The 17,450-nt window shown below is 36.7% G+C and overlaps 2 protein-coding genes across 2 annotated transcripts; both read left to right on the top strand.

The window, feature by feature from the left end:
- Positions 1–609: 609 nt before the first annotated feature.
- On the top strand, positions 610–9,303 carry LOC306878042 (protein lin-28 homolog A-like; the record flags this gene model as incomplete). The annotated part of the gene is made up of 3 exons (XM_079430136.1): positions 610–810; positions 5,120–5,304; positions 9,093–9,303. 3 exons carry the CDS (start codon positions 610–612, stop codon positions 9,301–9,303), a joined length of 597 nt encoding a protein of 198 aa, XP_079286262.1.
- A 2,986-nt stretch (positions 9,304–12,289) lies between these two features.
- Positions 12,290–16,357, top strand: LOC306878041 (enoyl-[acyl-carrier-protein] reductase, mitochondrial-like; the record flags this gene model as incomplete). Its single annotated transcript, XM_079430135.1, has 6 exons — positions 12,290–12,323; positions 14,724–14,855; positions 14,938–15,081; positions 15,153–15,255; positions 16,045–16,144; positions 16,280–16,357. 6 exons carry the CDS (start codon positions 12,290–12,292, stop codon positions 16,355–16,357), a joined length of 591 nt encoding a protein of 196 aa, XP_079286261.1.
- Positions 16,358–17,450: the final 1,093 nt, after the last annotated feature.

The raw sequence follows: 17,450 nt of genomic DNA, 5'->3' as shown, positions 1-17,450 counted from the left end.
GGCATGGTTAAATAAACTGACTTTTGATAGGCCTAAGCCTATTAATTTGTTTCTTCCGATAGCCTATACGAAGTCATGTAGCCGATTTATTTATTTAAATAAAAACGAATATTACAATTTTATATATTATATTTTAAAAACATAAAAAGTTTAAATGGTTACATCACCACAATATCAAGGCATTTTCTAACTATGTTACGTTTTGGTGAATCTAATTCGTTCCCTCTTTTTTTTTTTCTATGAAAAAAATCGTAATAACTGCAAAATACATGGAGAAAGTGACAAATATTAAGCTGTTACATTGCTTTTCAAGCTGCAATATAGGCTAAAACGCTTTAATTGTAAATATGCACAAATGTGTTTTTAAAAACTTTTAATTTTTTATATTTACAAAACTACAAGAGACGACTAACCAGATATTCTATTTAAATAAATTGAAATAAAGTTAAAGTGAACCGTTGGAATAGCCTATGGCGCAGATTTACTCTGTAAATCATTTAAAGCAACTGTTGGTTATTGCATTTTATAACGCAAGTTTCGAATGTATGTTTCTGTTACATTCAAATGCCTGCATGCATATATTTTCTCTGCATGCATATATTTTCAATGATGGTAAATGTGAATGGTTTTGCAGGAGGCTGTACGAAAACAGAGGAGGAGGAGGGGCAGGCTGCAGAGGAAGACCCTCAGTCCTACCACGGGGTGGGCCTGTGCAAGTGGTTCAATGTCCGGATGGGTTTCGGATTCCTGTCCATGAGCACAAGAGATGGTGTGCCTTTAGAAACTCCAGTCGACGTGTTTGTCCATCAGGTATGTGTAGTGCTGAGAAACATGTAAATCAAGTAATTTCGAGTAAAATATGGCTTTTGAATTTTGGATTAATGCAGAAAACAAGCTCTGACAAACAAAAGATCCTTACACAAAAAAAAAAAAACATTTTGTTCATTAATAAATGAACAACCTAAATAGCTAGATTATAAACACAATGAGGCTGTAGTCCTATTTAGCTGTTAGATGTTAACATGAAATATCTTGAGTTTGAGGGTTTCTGGAGGTTTTAAAAAGGTCTTACGTTTTAATTCACTTCTGCAAATGAAGGCAATAAATATGTCTTAAATCAGAGCAGCAAATCTTAAATTGATAAAGTCATGGCAATGTTGCATGCATTGCTAAAATTAATATCTTCTTTAGCAGTTGTGTCTTGTTTTCGAATGAAAAAATATATATATATATATATAAAATCAAACATGGGGTATGGAAACTTATTTCCCCCTTGAATTAAGTTGTTTTACCTAAGTCCGTTTGTGGACATTTGTTATTTTTAATCATTAAATTCATTTTGATCAGTTTTATAGAAAAACAAGACGTATGTCATTTAGCTTCCCAGGATCGGTTTGAGAATCTTTAGACATTTGCACTGGAAAAAAAGACAAATATACAGAGTTTGTGTATGTGTGTGTGTGTGGTTTTGGTCTACAAAAATACGTCATCCCTGCAGCACATGATTCCAGCTCTTATTTGCATTGACCTCTTTCCCATTTGGAAAGCCAACATCTGAAAGCAAAAAATGCTTACTTAGCTCTTAAATGGCTGAAACAATCTTTCACAAATGTCCAAACACTAGTCAAACAGCATCACTTCCCAGACAAAATGTTCAGACTTCTGCGGTAATTGAATTGGTCCACTCTGGTGTGGTTTACCTCTCAATTCCCATGTAAGTGTCATGTCTTAAAACAATAGTCTGGCCTGTCAGCAATTGCACCTTCAAGGAAGATGCCTTTAATCTTGTTTCCTGCCATAAAGTCATTAGCCAGATACGTGTATGCTGTTGAAGAAGCATTTAAGAGCCGGTTTTTGTTGAGGTGACCAACTAGGTGGCCATTTGTGTCTCAGAAACCTACTACAGCCCATAAATTTGTAACTTCATTTACTATAATTTGGCACATTTAACACATCACAGTCCCAGTGGTCTCTTAAACAGTAGAGTAGAGTAGTACTGGGCATGTAGCACATTTTCTGTGTTGTTGTTGGTCTATCAGTGAACAAACTAAAGAGTTGTAAATGGTTGATTGGGGTTTTCAGTAGCCAAAGTCAATGCAAGGTGTCTGATATAATACCATTATTATTGGAATACAACTTAATTATGTATATGCATAATTGAGGTTAAATGAACATTTATTTAACACATTATTACTAAACTCACTTAAAAACCCCAAATATCCAATTTACATAGAAAAGTTAGGAACCGATCCAATGGGGAGTGATCAGTTCTCTCAAAATGGTCAGATATTGTCCAGGCCGATATATCAGTCCATCGCCACATTCATTCATGATCCACGTGCTGCACACACGTTCGGTCGTGACAGCGGGCCTCAGCTACTCAACTTTAACTCCACTGCTCTTTGTGAGAGCAGACAAAAGAAAGAGAGCGTGACAGATCCATTCTTTCTTTGTGGACTTTTGCTTCCTATTATGCCACAACCTGCTTGCTTCTGATTTCTCCATCACCTGTGTGACTACGAATGGATCATGCATGTCCATACAGTACGGATCCTGTGAACATGCTCACTTCATAGGGTTTTTACTGTAGGAAGATCTTTAAAAAATGCCTTGGAGCGTCAGGGGTACGTCACCAGGAGGAAGGGAAGTTGGGGTCACATGTGTCTAGGGAAATAGGTTAACGGTCACTTTGACCGACACAGAATGGAAGTACTTGAAAGGGAACATTGCATCTTCCACAACATGGTTGTAAACAATGATGTGTCCACAAAACAGATCCTCTTCGGGGCCTTTTACATCAAGATCTGTAATACTAGTCCTCTAAGGCCAAACCCAAACTTGATGATCCACCGACAGTGTGTTTGCTACATTGGTCTTATTTCTTCAAATCCTATATAAAACATCCAGGAGAAGTGGAATAATAAAACAGAATGAATCTCTCAGTTTTCAGCAGAATGTTGACTAAGATGTGGTGCATGAACTCTAACTGATATACGGCATCAGTTAGATATTACTCATAATACCTAATACAGATGTACATCATATTTTCTGCATTAGAGTAAAGAAAATGTCGTGTTTGCATAACTGTAGGCTACTTACAATTAGAGGAGGGAGATAAAAAATCAGTTCACGGGCATGGAAACAGTGCTTAAAATCTCAATGGTCGTATGCAAAATATAATTTCTATAATCTGCATCCACTCATTGTGCTTATCAACATTTATGCAGATGCTTTTATCCAAATGTAAAAAGCCCACATTTACATTTTTTATCAGGTCTGCAGTGCATTTGCTGCATGACATCACATCATTGCCATTGTTTGGTAGCAGATGAATAGGACACTGTCAAGTACAGGGTAGCATTAGTTGTCTGTGAGTATGGCCTGTAAAAGGCTTTCCGTAAAAAAGGAATAGTTCGCCATGAAATGAAATTGTCATTTACCCAACTCATCTTGTTCCAAACATATGATTATCTTTCTTTCGTTGAACACCAAAGGTGAATTATCTGAGGACTGTGCTAGTCACCCTATTCCGTGCATGCAATGACAATAAATAGGGACTGAGGCTTTCATACTTCAAAAAGAACATAAAAGTGTCCATGCAAATCTTCCCAAGACACATGACAGATTTGTGTGATGAACTGAACTCGATTTTGTGAACAAATCATCCAGACCAGTTTTGTGAATCTGTTGAGCAAATAAATTGGAAAGATTTGACTTTCTGATTAAAAAATAAAAATTAGACATTGCTACTTTCTCATTAACTAATGATATACGTTTTAATGTATTTTTGCATCCTTTTTCATATTTATGCATTTAGCAGACATTTCTATCCAAAGTGACTTACATTGCATTCAAGGTATATACGTTTACAGAGTTCATGCATGCTCTACTGTTTGAATTTTTTATTTTGAAACCAGAAAGCTACAATTTCATGAGTCATAAAAAGTCACGGTTAAACGGAAATAGAGATAGGTCTATTTAGACAGGTCCTGTGATAGAGATAGGTCCTGTGGGACCTTTTTGGATTGTGACGTACATCCAAGTGCAATGGAAAATCGACAAAGGAGGGGAACTGGGTTTAAGCTTCAGTTGTTACTTTGAGATGTGAGCGATGAATTTAAAAAATAGAAACCGATCTGAATGCGAGTTATGAAGCTTTTTGATTAAAAATTACAAGGTCAAAAAATAAAAAAGCATGCATGGATAAATCGATCCCAATAAGAACAATAACATCAGATAAGATTTTCATTTCATGCTGACTTTAAGAATTCCTTGTTTTATTATCCATAGAAAAGAGAAAGGCATTTGGGTTTGGAATGGCATGAGTGCGAGTAAATGATGTGTGAACTATTCCTTTAATTAGTTCAGGTGCTCATTTATATTCTGCAATGTTCTGAAAATGTTCACCCTCAGGATACACTAAAGCCAAGCAATCATGTGAAATTTTTTTCTGGACCCAACAGCATCTTCCCAGTAGTCAGTGAGGGGGATTAAGAGACCTGTGTGTGATGTGGGGGGATGTTAGTGTGTGTGTGTGTGTGTGTGTGTGTGTGTGTGTGTGTGTGAAAATCAGGAATGCTGTAACCTGGGTCGGGGGATGGTAAGGCCTGGGGTTTTCACACATAAATCACTCGCTTTCTCTTTCATATCCCATAAGAACATACATCACCACGTACTCAGCTAGTTAAAGGAATAGTTCACCCAAAAAAGAAAATTTGCTGGGAACTGAAATTCACTCTCCCTCCGGTCATCCGAGATTTAGATGAGTTTGTTTCTTCTTGGGAAAAGATTTAAAGAAGTGTAGCATTACATGACTTGCTCACCAATGAATCCTCAGCAGTGAATGGGTGCCATCAGAACGAGAGTCCAAACAGCTGATAAACACATCACAATAATCAACACGACTCCAGTTCTTCTGTTCCTTTAATGCTGTGATCCTGTGGGACCTTTTTGCTTGAATAGTGCTCCACAGTAACACAAACGCTGGTAATACCAGATGTTTTGTATTTCAAACCTAACAGCAATTTCTTGCCTTGTGCATGTAACTAATTGAGTTCCTTTATGAATGTGGATTTGGTCTAGTGACCTTACTGACAATGTTCTTGTCTGCCTCTCTCAGAGTAAACTGCACATGGAGGGCTTCCGCAGTCTGAAGGAGGGCGAGGCTGTTGAATTCACGTTCAAGAAGTCCTCCAAGGGTCTTGAGTCTCTGCGGGTGACGGGTCCTGGAGGAGCTCACTGTCTGGGCAGTGAGAGGAGACCAAAGGGCAAGAGTGTCCTGAAACGCCGGGCCAAAGGAGACAGGTGAGTCATCTCAGAGCTATACACTCTTTGTTTTCACAGTGATGACTTGGATGAACCATTTTGGGTTCCCCTGCAGTGAACCTTTCAGTGATCAGAGAAGAACATTTTATTAATCTGAAGGACCCTTTTCCACTATGAAGAACCATTTGTACAATGGAAAGGCTCCATGGATGGTAAAGGTTCTTCATTGAACCTATCAATGCCAATTAAAAAGCTTTATTTGAGTAATATGGTGATTTAATATTTCATTTAGTATTTTTACAACTGGGGCATTTGGCAAAAGGCTGGTTTCCTCTTCATTACTAAGACTCAAGTGACTTATCAACAAAAACCAGCAGCTTTATTTTAGGTCTTGTGCCATTAGAATAAAGCAATAAGCCCCAAGAAGCCACGGTTTACAGTGAATGTATAACAGCTAAGGGGCATCGTTAGGCACGACTCAAAGCGGAGAGTAATTATAAAGTAATTTACAACAGCTCAACCAATCAGAATCAAGGACCGGAACTATGCTTTTATAATGTCTTGTTTGGCTGGTCAACCCTGTTCCATGTTATAAAAAATAAAAACGCTCTTTTATAATGACATCACAGAAGCAACTAAATGTCCTATTTTGTCTTATTTTGACATGGAATCTTTTATTGTAAAACTAAATTCTCAACTTCAAATATTTAATATAAATGTCACTGGGGCAGTACCTTTTTAAAGGTACACTTAGTTTGTACCACCCCCCTAAAGGCTGCATATTATTTCCTAAAGTGTACATATTAGCAAAATGGTACGTATTGTTAAATGGTAGCACCCCAGTGATAGCTTTTGTACATTTGTTTTTTCTGAGAGTGTAACAAGTAAAGAAGCACCTTCTAGTTTAATGACTTTGAGTGTAAGGCTTGCAATGTCCAATTGAAGCTGAATACTAAATTTCACTGGGATAGAACCATGCCTACTGAAAAAAATATCATTCATTTAGCATGAGGTGGCAGAATGCAATTTATTTCAGACTGGTTGTCTAATACAATGTGTCTAATACAACAAGTCACATTAAATGGATTCAGACATATGATTTGATATCACTGGATTAATCTGATTACATTAAGTTACACCAACAAAAGTCATTTTATTTTATATTACAGGTAGAAAATATGCAATAATTGCCTTTTAGCACTTTTTACAGTGCGTGGGTCTTCAGTGTGTAGCGCTATAGGGTGTATGTTTTATCAGCTCACAGGGAGAGCTTGAAACCCTCACTCTGATCTCTCCAAAAATGTGGTTTGGTCACCTCACCCCTTTCACCAGATCCTCCCTTCCCCCTCCTCTGGCCTGGGTTAGGGCTGCATGGACAGGCTGTCGATGTGACCTGGATCAATAGCTGTTTAAAACGCCTGGTCACTGATGCATTTATACCTGATGGATATCCCCCAATCCTGAGGCTGTTGTTTACAAAGAGGACTCAGTATTTACATCCAAAAGCCACTTTAAATATTAACTGCAAGGATGCAGTTTTAGATTTGATTTGTAAAAAGTAAAACATTATGCCACTATATATTATGGTACATTTGATTAAAGAAAGTCCTGTTTGCATACATAGAGCGAGGAGTTTATTTCATCCCATTTTTTTTTTTTGCTCCCAAATGTACCAAAACAAACCTTTTCTCAGTGCGATTGGAAGTTCGAGGCATATCATTTGGCCCATCGGTCAGTCCGTTCTGATTACTGTGAAAGACACTGTGTTGACAGTATCAGATCGTTGTCTCCTCAAAGGGTCGTGCGAGGCTTGCGTTCGATACATCCCTGGAACATGTTGCCCCTTTAAGAAAACCACATCTGTCCATCATGGTTCATTTGAATGGACTGCATTGAGCTTCATTGTTTTACTGAAGCAGCCTTTGTGAAAAAGTACACTGTTGCAATCTTTTCAAAAAGTTATATACTTTAAAAGAATATACTTAAGAAAGACTGTGATGTTTTCAGACACTTAATAGCATATTATATAAAATTAAATAATATATTATAGTTGAAATTTATATGACATGCAATTAGTGTCAAAAAGTGTCTTCTATATTTTAAACAGGTATGTCATGTATTTAACTAAACTAGTAATTACACATTTATAATGATGAAGTGCATTTCAACACATTTAAAATATATTCATTTTAAATATAACATCAAATAAGTCACTACAATTGAAATTTTAATGATGTATTTTACATGTGTTTTAGTATGTTAATCAACACATCAAAATAAGTGTACTTCTTTAAAGCATGACAAAATATTAATTAAACATAATGATTTAAAGTAAAACTTTTAATTTGACATTATTACATAGTGCACTTTTAAAAAGTGTGTTAAGGAATAAGAAAATGTCTCATTTTAAGTACACTTAAATATCCTTTTATTTTTTATGTTTTCTGCAAGTAGTTTTTTGAAGGAAAAAAACCACCACTTTTAAGATTTGAAGAACACTACAAGTGCACATTCAATTATTAAACACACTCCTCTTTCACAAGGGAGAGCATGCTTGACTTCAGGATGTGGAGGAGAAAACGCCGCAGTTTATTTAATTGATACCAGATGAAGGTGCCCGAGAGAGGTCAGGGGTCAGGATTGCCATGGAAACTGCATGTGTTTAGGGACTGGGTGGGATGTTTGGGGGGTTAGGACGGCAAGAGGTCATAGTTCATAGGTTGCTGCTGCAGCTTTTTTCCAAACAAAGGCCGTCATTGCCTTCTGCACGCTTGGCCTGCTGTCCGTTCGTGCCGTGTGATGAAGGCCTCGGGTCAGTGCCTATAAACCACCAGAAGCCACTCTAGTGTCCCCCAAAAGTCCCCTGTGCCCTGCAGTCACCCACATGACCTCAGCTGAGTGGACATCAATGCAGCAGTGACTGCCCCATACCAGGCACCCATATGCCACTGGGAGCTCCGCACATGGCCCTCCTCTAAATAACTGTGCAACTCTGACAGCCTGGGCATGAATAGACATTCAGGAAAACATGTTTCAAAATGCACTTGATTAGATAAAAAAAAAAAAAAAAGCTATTTTATTTTAATTGGAATATTTGCTCACACTGTTTGGCAGAACATTAACCCTATAAAGCCTACATATACTATTTGATACACAAATTTCTGAGGCCTGATCAAATCTTTGCTGAAAACCTTTTGCACACCATATACTACATGCCTTCTGTTGTCTGATTGATAGTTTAGAGTTTTTATCAAGTAAAAGGTCTTTCATTATAATTGTACAAACATCCATCTTCAGCTAGTGCTTCAAGTGTCTTTTTTGCTGTGAAATCTACTGATTTTTATAAAGGAAGCATAAGTATAACTTTGATATTGTAAGTAATATTTCAAGATGAACACTTACTATTTCATATATGAGCCATAACAGCTTGAAGTATCAAACATTAAACTAAAAAAAACATGCATAAAAACTGTGTGCGTGCGTTTGCCATTACCCAATTTTTATTGGCAAATGAATCCCTTTTTTATTAATTCTGTGAGTCTATTTGATGTGCACATGCCAGTTACGAAACTGTTTATACAGGAGACAAACCTTATTAAATCTCACATATATGAATTTTTAGAATGACCTGATTTTTGAGCATTTTGTGGTACATGTATTCACACTTATTCCCAGAACTATTCTAAAAGTCAGGGTTCCATAAATCCCATCCTGGATTTTAACAGGATTTGAGTTAAACCCTGCTGTAAGACACTTAAGCGATTTTGTTCATATTGGTAATCGGTTTTACTCATTTAAGGAACATTTCTTTTATAATTGTCCTGCAGGTGTTATAATTGTGGCGGTCTGGACCACCATGCCAAAGAGTGCAAGTTGCCTCCCCAACCCAAAAGATGCCATTTCTGCCAAAGTGTCTCGCACATGGTCGCCAACTGCCCCGCCAAAGCCCAGCAGCCATCTCAGGGAAAGCCTAGCGGTGTCAAAGAAGAGAAAGTGGAGCACAGTCCTTCCCCTCCACCCACCGGCAGCGCCGACTGAGACAGCAGAGAATGCTGGGACGGCGCTTGAAAACCAATCATATCACTAGAAAGACAAATGCTGATGCTGCTGTTGGAGCTCCCTCAGGTCTATAAAAGCAACAGATGAGGAGAATGTCACTTTTTTTACTGGTTTAACACTCAGGAATAGAGCTGCTCTCAGGAATTTCAGTACAATGTTTGGTGTACAGAAGTAGTTATCTCGTATCTCATTAAGGGGATGTTTACACGACAACGATGTACTAAAAACTGAAACGTTTTTCGTTGTGTTTTTTTACATTTTGAATACATTGTCAAAATGATCCCCGTTTACAGTAATCCATGTAAAAGACTGAACATGCTGTATTATACATGCCAGGCCAGTAGTTGGCGATGTCACTTTGTAAAGAAACACTATGCACCTTCACACATACGCATTCTTACTCACGCATGCCTACAGATCGAACACTTTATTTCACGTTTTTGTAGTTTCACAGAGAAACAAATTCGCTATTTATGTTTGCATTTTCAGGCACCGTTTTAACGAACAGCCGAAACGCATAAAATGTTGTACATTTTTAGTTGAAAACTGCATCGTGTAAACAACCCCTAGTGCTTTTTAAACGTTTTTTCTCTACTGAGTCTAGAGTTGCCATATGAAATACTGTAAAATAAAATAGTTTCAAAAAGTTGTTTCAACTTAAAATAATTTGTTATCCCGCTGACTTAAAATTTTTAGTTTAGTCAACTTTAAATTTTAAGTTACTCAATGTTAATTTAAGGGACAACTGGAATATTTTAGTTGACTAAGAAATTATTTAAAGTTGAAACGACTATTTTTTTTTTTTTTTTTTCAGTGAATATACTCAAAACAAAGGTCTTACAGATTATTGACTGACTGATGCATTTGAATGTTTCTTGTATTTCTTGATGCTTTTATGAACATGTTTTGGGGTGGGTTTGAGTTGGGACCAAATGAATGTTAAACCGCTGGCCTGGCTCTTTCAACCAGCGGCTCATTTTACACGTGTTCAAGTCTGTCATTAGTGATCTGCGGTTATCTTCAAACAATAACTCACTCTATTAGACATGAAAGTAAATAATCAATCACGCTTTTATCTCTAAACTAAATCTCGGCTTGGTATTTGCTATCTTGTCTTAAATGCTGCTGATCTGTGTCTGCTAGCAATATATTTTGTTATTTGTCTTTGACAATTGGCCTCAGGGGTTTTCTTGGAGCACGATAGAGAGAAATAAGTTATTCTTTTGAACAAATGTTGCCCGTTCCTACGTTCTCTAGCTGCCTGTATTGTTTGGAATGTATTTAACAGCCTTTTACTCCCATTTTACAGGAGAGCTGAAAGACTTTAAGACATATTTAATATATATATATATACATACTGTTTATGTAAACCTTTTATTAGCCTTTACGCATAGTATTTATTTATAGCAACGTGTTCTGCATCTTTTCCACAATGTAAAGAGACTCAGGCTCCTGTCTCAGAATTATTTCCTAAAATACCTCAACCATCACGTGCCACGAATCCGCTGATATCGGTGAATTTATTTGTGTTTTATTGCACTGATTTTGTTACATCGTGGAGCTTTGTGATTTCTCTCTGTCTGTGCTGAAGTCTGCACTGCACTCTGCCTCATTTTACAGATTTATGCTTTATTTTTCAGTCGCTATTTGACCTATAAATGCCTTTTACTTCAGTGTTGAATCATGACTGAACTCAGGAAGTAGGCTATAGATTACTCAAGGACTGTGAGGATTTGTGACATGAATTGTATTACTTTATTAAATTTCCATACATCATAATCATTGTAATTATTGACTTTTTGAGATTTGTGGATCAAACAGGAATGAACGTTGTGGTTGCCGCTTACATAAACTGGAAACATTGCCGATATCTTATCCATTCCTTTATGCAATAATATTGAAGTTCATGTTTTTGTTCTATTTAATAAAGGAATCATACAAAGTTTTGCACCGTGTAGATGTGTTCATGCTGTTTTTGACTATCCTGTTGAATCACTTCTTGAACAGTTGAATGTGAAGTTTTCAATGGTTTTGTCATCTGATAAGGTTAGTGGGATATAAGAAAAAAGACCAGCTGTGATGACTTTCATCAATATTTTATTTATGGGTAAATTTCCAGCCCTAAAACTGCCATGGAAATTAATAATCTTTTAAAGTTATAGAAGTAAACATAATTAGTTTTTTGTTAGTATTTATTTATTTAGTCATTTAGCAGATGCTTTTATCCAAAGCGACAATCAAAACCAACAAAAGAGCAACAACATAGTGCTATTACAAGTCTTGGTTAGCCTAACGCAGTACATATAATTATTATTATTTTTAAATAAAAAGACATATAGATAAAATAAAATTAGAATAGAGAGTGCTAGAGTTAGAGGGTCAAGTAAAGTACCTACAATAAGCTACATTTATTCAGATTTTCCTAACTTGTATCAGCAAGCAGTACTTTTTAACTAGAAATATATATATATTAGTGCGCGTATATTTCTAACTTAATGGTAGATTTACGAATTCAAGTCTAGCGCAACGTCCCCTCATGAATATTAATTACGCAATATGACGTTCCGCCCGGTAGGCTTACCTGATTGGCTAAAAGACAGACGTTGGTGAGAGGGAACCAAAGTTAATACTTTGTCGGTAGCAACTTGGCCACTTACTTGATAGTAAACATGGACTTATGCTCTCTTGTGCTTATTTAAACATTGTAAGACGATGCTTATATTATTAATATCATAACCTTAGATAATATTATTAATATCATAACCATAGATAATATGTTGAGAGTTTTATAAAGTTAACAGTGTTTTCCGCATGGTTGGCAGGTTGCAGTCATTGGTTCTTCCTCGAATGGGACTGAAAGTGTCCTGGTGAAAATACTGACGGCACCCATCAACCCCTCTTAAATATGATTCAAGGCAAGAGCAAAACATTTAATAAACTGAATAAATAATGCATTACCGAAGCAATGACCCTTAGTGGACAAATGCAAGCCATTGACAGTAAGCTCGGGATATTGTGTCAAATTTCTCCCCAAAATCAAATGAAAAAAATGTGAAATTATATTTTGTTTAAAGAAAATAAAGGCTGTTTTGCTAGTTTTGCATTGTGATATTATTTCAACAACATTTCCCCCAAAATTCTCACTGGATGATCCGTGTGTTGTTTTTATAATTCCCATTTATTTACTTTTATATAGCGCTGTATTTAAGAAAACATCTAGATTAATGTTGTTGTTGTTGTTTTAGTTAATTTCAGCATTTAATTTATTAATAATATATTGTTACGTCCGTAAGGACGAATGTTTATTATTATTCTTGAATGTGTTTTGCTATTGATTACAAGGGTGTGGTTGAATGCTCCGTGTCTGTTTTGCTCTCTCTTTGGTTCTCAGGGCAAATCACCACCACCTGAAGCTCGTTTGGGAGAGCGTGCCTGAGACCAAGAGGATATAGGGGCCGTTCAAAGTTTGCTAGGAGACACACTTCTCTCCTGTTCCAGACTGAACTTTGCTGGTGTTTCATGTAGAGGCAATAGTTGTGTATTAGCAGTGGCTGACTGAGTTTCAGCATGATCTGTTGGTGGATATTGTTCCAGGTTGAGATTGAGCAAAAGGTATTGTGGCTGTTTTGTTCAACGTGATTCTAAATACTAGCCTGAAGAGGGATGCTGTAGGGGGAGAGTGCCTTTTTCTTTTTATGTTGCTTTTTACCTCTGTTTTTGTACAGCAAGGGAGGTGGCTGTATTTTTCTTTTTATTTTATTTAAGGTTAGTGAGCGCTCCTTAAATTAGTTGAACTATTTTGTTTGTTATTTTAGGCCTTGCTTTCCCCTGAGTCTTTGCTCCCATTTACATTGTATTTCTTTTCCTGTCTTGTAAATAAAACTCTAGACTGAAAACGTTTTGGTTTGACATCAAAAGATGAATATGAGATGAGAGATTAACATTTCAGCTTTTATTTACAGGTATTTTCATCTGGATCTGATACACAACTTTTGTTTGAACCCACCCATTTTTCATGTTACCAAAAGTATTGGAACAGATAGAATTAACAGATTAAAAAGAACTAATATTTAGTTGCAAATCCTTTGATTTCAATAACTGCATCAAGCCTGTGACCCATTGACATCACCAAACTTTAGCATTCTTCCTTTGTGATGCTTTCACCGCAGCCTCTTTCAGTTTTGGGGGGCTACTCCCTTCAGTCTCTTCTTTAGCAGGTAAAATGCATCCTCTACAGGGTTTAAGTGTGGAGATTGACTTGGCCAGTCTAAAACCTTCCACTTCTTGCCCCTGATGAACTCCTTTGTTGTTTTGGCACTATGTTTTAGGTCATTATCTTGCTGCATGATGAAGGATCTCCCAATCAGTTTGGTTGCATCTTTCTGTAAATTATCAGACAAAATATTTCTGTAGACTTCTGAGTTTATTTAGCTGCTGCCATCATGTGTTACATCATTAATGAAGATTAATGAGCCTGTCCCAGAAGAAGCGATGAAAGCCCAAGCCCCATTACATTACTTGTGTAATGTGTACTATAATGTACTGTACACCTGTGTACACTGTGTTTCAGATGAGCTTGTATGTTTGGGATCATGAGCAGATACTTTTTTCTCCAAACTTTAGCCTTTTCATCACTTTGGTCCATAAAATCAGTCCATAAAACCTTGTACTACAACTTTTGAGGCTCGTCTCCTATTCTTGCTAATGAGGGGTTTGCATTGTGATACCTTCACTGCTGCCCTCTGGAGGTTGTTGCTGATGTCACTAACAGTTGTTTTAGGGTCTTTCTTTACAGCTGTCACAATGTTTCTGTCATCGACTGCAGATGTTTTCCTTGATCTACCCGTTTGAGGTGTGTTACTTAGTACACCAGTGGTTTCTTTCTTCCTCAGGCGATTCCAAATGGTTGTGCTTGCTACTTGCAAACATTCAGTGCTATTTATTGTTTGAATAATCAATTAATAGGACGCACCAGAGCAACAAAACACACCTGTCAGTCACATTTTCCAATACTTTTGGTAACATGAAAAATTAGTGGGTTAAAACAAAAGGTGCTATCTTCTAAGTTGTGTATCAGATCCAGATGAAAATACCTGTAAATAAAAGCTGAAATGTTAATCTCTCATATTCATCTTCTGAAGTCAAACCTAAATGTTTACAGTCTACAGCTAAAATAAAGGAATTGGCCTTACTGTTACAATACTGTTGGAGGGCACTGTATATAGATATATAAAATCTTTTAAATAAATTACAATAATGAAAACGAAATGTTTTTGCATTGCATAATGAGAATTGAGTGGAAAGTATTATATTTATTTCCGTTAAACCAGGAAACTTTGACCTGAATGCAAATATCCTTCACTTATGATTTTGTATATTCATCCACGGTCATTACACAGGCACATATGCCATCCTGCCTGAGCTTCCAGCAGTGGGGGGCAATGAGGGTGTGGGCCAGGTCATGGAGGTGGGTGACAAGGTGAAGACACTCAAGGTGGGCGACTGGGTGATTCCAAGAGATGCCGGCATAGGTGAACATTCAGTTGACATTCATAAGTCAATGTGATCATCGGTCGTTCTCAAGCTATAACACCCCTGCATTGATCTGCACAGGAACGTGGAGAACAGCAACTGTTTTGAAGGCTGATGATCTGGTGACTCTGCCTAAAGATATTCCTGTACTGTCTGCTGCCACTTTGGGAGTCAATCCCTGTACAGCTTTTAGGATGCTCACAGACTTTGAGGAGCTCAAACCAGGTTGGCAGCGCTTTACTCCATCCAAGCCACTCATCATACAACAGAGGTCTTTACTTAACTCTGTATTTTAGGAGACACAGTCATCCAGAACGCAGCTAACAGCAGAGTCGGACAGGCTGTTATCCAGATTGCTGCTGCTAAGGGCATTCAAACCATCAATGTCGTCAGAGACAGGTAAAAATGACTTTCAGGGAATGGTTCACCCAAAATGAAAATGTGCTCATCCTCAGGTCATCCAAGATGTAGATGAGTTTGTTTTTTATTTTGAAAAAGCCAATGGATGCTCTGCAGTGAATGGGTGCCGTCAGAATGAGAGTCCAAACAGCTGATAAAAACATCAACTGTCATCTCGTGAAGAGAAAACCTGCGTCACTTTTGACCAAAATACCAGTCCATAATCCATAATAAAGCTTCCTTCAGTGAAATTCCTTTAAACTCATCATGAAATCAAAATTTGGTGCAATTTAATTCACTTGCATGGTTTTATGGTGGATCATTTATTAATGCAGGTTTTTTTTTTTGTCATTATGATATTTCAACAAATTTGCTTTGCCTCGACTTTCCTTTTTGTTGGAGTGACCTAGTTTGTGCAAACATTTGGTTAATGTTAATCAATAGCCAAATAGCTATTTTGGTAAAGTTTCAAACTACTGTTCATGTTGCCTTTCTAAAATCTGGGATGTCTATAATGATTTTAAAGTAATTAATTCCTACTTGACATAATAGCACATAAGGATGGAGCTGGAAAAGAAGCGTTGTCACTGGAATACATGGAGATGCTCTGAGGGTGAACTTGACCTTCATCCTCCAAGTCTTCTCAAATTTGGGTCTGCGCTGTTTAATGGAGGACTTAAAACAAGTGTCCAGTATCGGCTGCAAAACAGCTCTTTAAGATGAAAAGATGAGTGCAGAAACGTTGTATTGATTTTGTTATTGTGTGAAGCAGCTAGTTTGTCATTTTAGGCCTGACCTGCAGCAGCTCTCTGACAGCACTGGGAGCCACACACGTCATCACAGAGACGACCAGAAACGAAGGAGCTTTTCAAGGTCAGTCTCTCTGTTTGTCCGAAACATTCTAGTCCTTCAAGCATATTTGCTTTGTCTATAATTGAATTGTGTTATAAAAGCAACATAAAAACATTCTGTAGCTTGAGAAAGATTCTGTATTTTGATGGTGTTCGGCGTTTGCTTTTAACAGTCGTGTCCTCGGCCTAAGCTAGCTCTGAATGGAGTTGGAGGAAAGAGCGCCACAGAGATGTTACGTCTTTTACAGTAAGTGGCTACATTACCGAAACGGAAATAAAAATGTAAAAAATATAGTGTAAACAATGTCTTTAGTGACATTCATTCTAGAAGAGTTTTCCTCATATATCATTTCCATAAAACATCCTAAAGCAGTGGTTCTGAGAGTAAACTTCTTTTTCCCCACAGTAACTGACATTTTAAGTCTTTAATCTTCTGTATTTAATTAAATATATAACAATTCCACTTACTGTAACGGACGTAGAGATGGTATGACCATTATTTCTCATGATTATCATGACCAAAATTATTGTGGTTTGCTGCATTATCATGGTGTTGTTAAAATGCGCTGGAAATGTTCAAAAAGTACCGATATACATACACATTTAAATCATATCAACAAGTTTTAAATTTTAAACCAACACTATGAACTTTGTGTAATAAAATTTACATTTGCCAAAAAGTATTAGAAAATAATAAACCTCACATTTCAGCATTTAAACCATTTATTTAAATAAATCAAAATTATAAATGATTTCAGGTACTTTATCCAGTCTAAAGACTGTTTTTACATTCCACATTACCCCATTTTTCATCAGTCAGTTAAAATGAACAACACTGCGTAAAAAGGCAGACAGACTTTTTTTTGTTTTTGTCATGTGACTATTTGTGTCTTTCACATGCGTTTGTTAAGATCTGCATAATCGAATCACGTTAGCTTTATCAGCAGTTTTGGCTTTTGAATGCGTTGACATTTATTGTATACTTGGTATTTATGAGTATCATACGGATTGTCAGTCCATCAGGCATCAGTCTACATTTATAATGACTACAGATAACTGGATAATGTACAGAGATTATGAGTTTGACTAGCTGCCAAGAAAGACTCAGCATTTGTTTCATCTGAAGTATTTTGGCAGATTATTGTTGCTTTATCACATGGAGTCAAACACAAAAATCTTCATATGGGGAATATGTTAAAGACAGACATTCACATCAATTATATAAAACCCTGTAACAGACTGAATAATTAGAAGTTATGACATGCTAAAAAGAAGAAACTTTTTTTTTTTTTTTTTTTTTTTTTTTTTTAAGGTGGACAACGTTTTTATTCTGTAAGAAAACAT

Source organism: Barbus barbus, assembly GCF_936440315.1.
Source record: "Barbus barbus genome assembly, chromosome: 12".
Taxonomy (NCBI): domain Eukaryota; kingdom Metazoa; phylum Chordata; class Actinopteri; order Cypriniformes; family Cyprinidae; genus Barbus; species Barbus barbus.
This window is presented reverse-complemented; position numbering and strand designations above follow the sequence as displayed.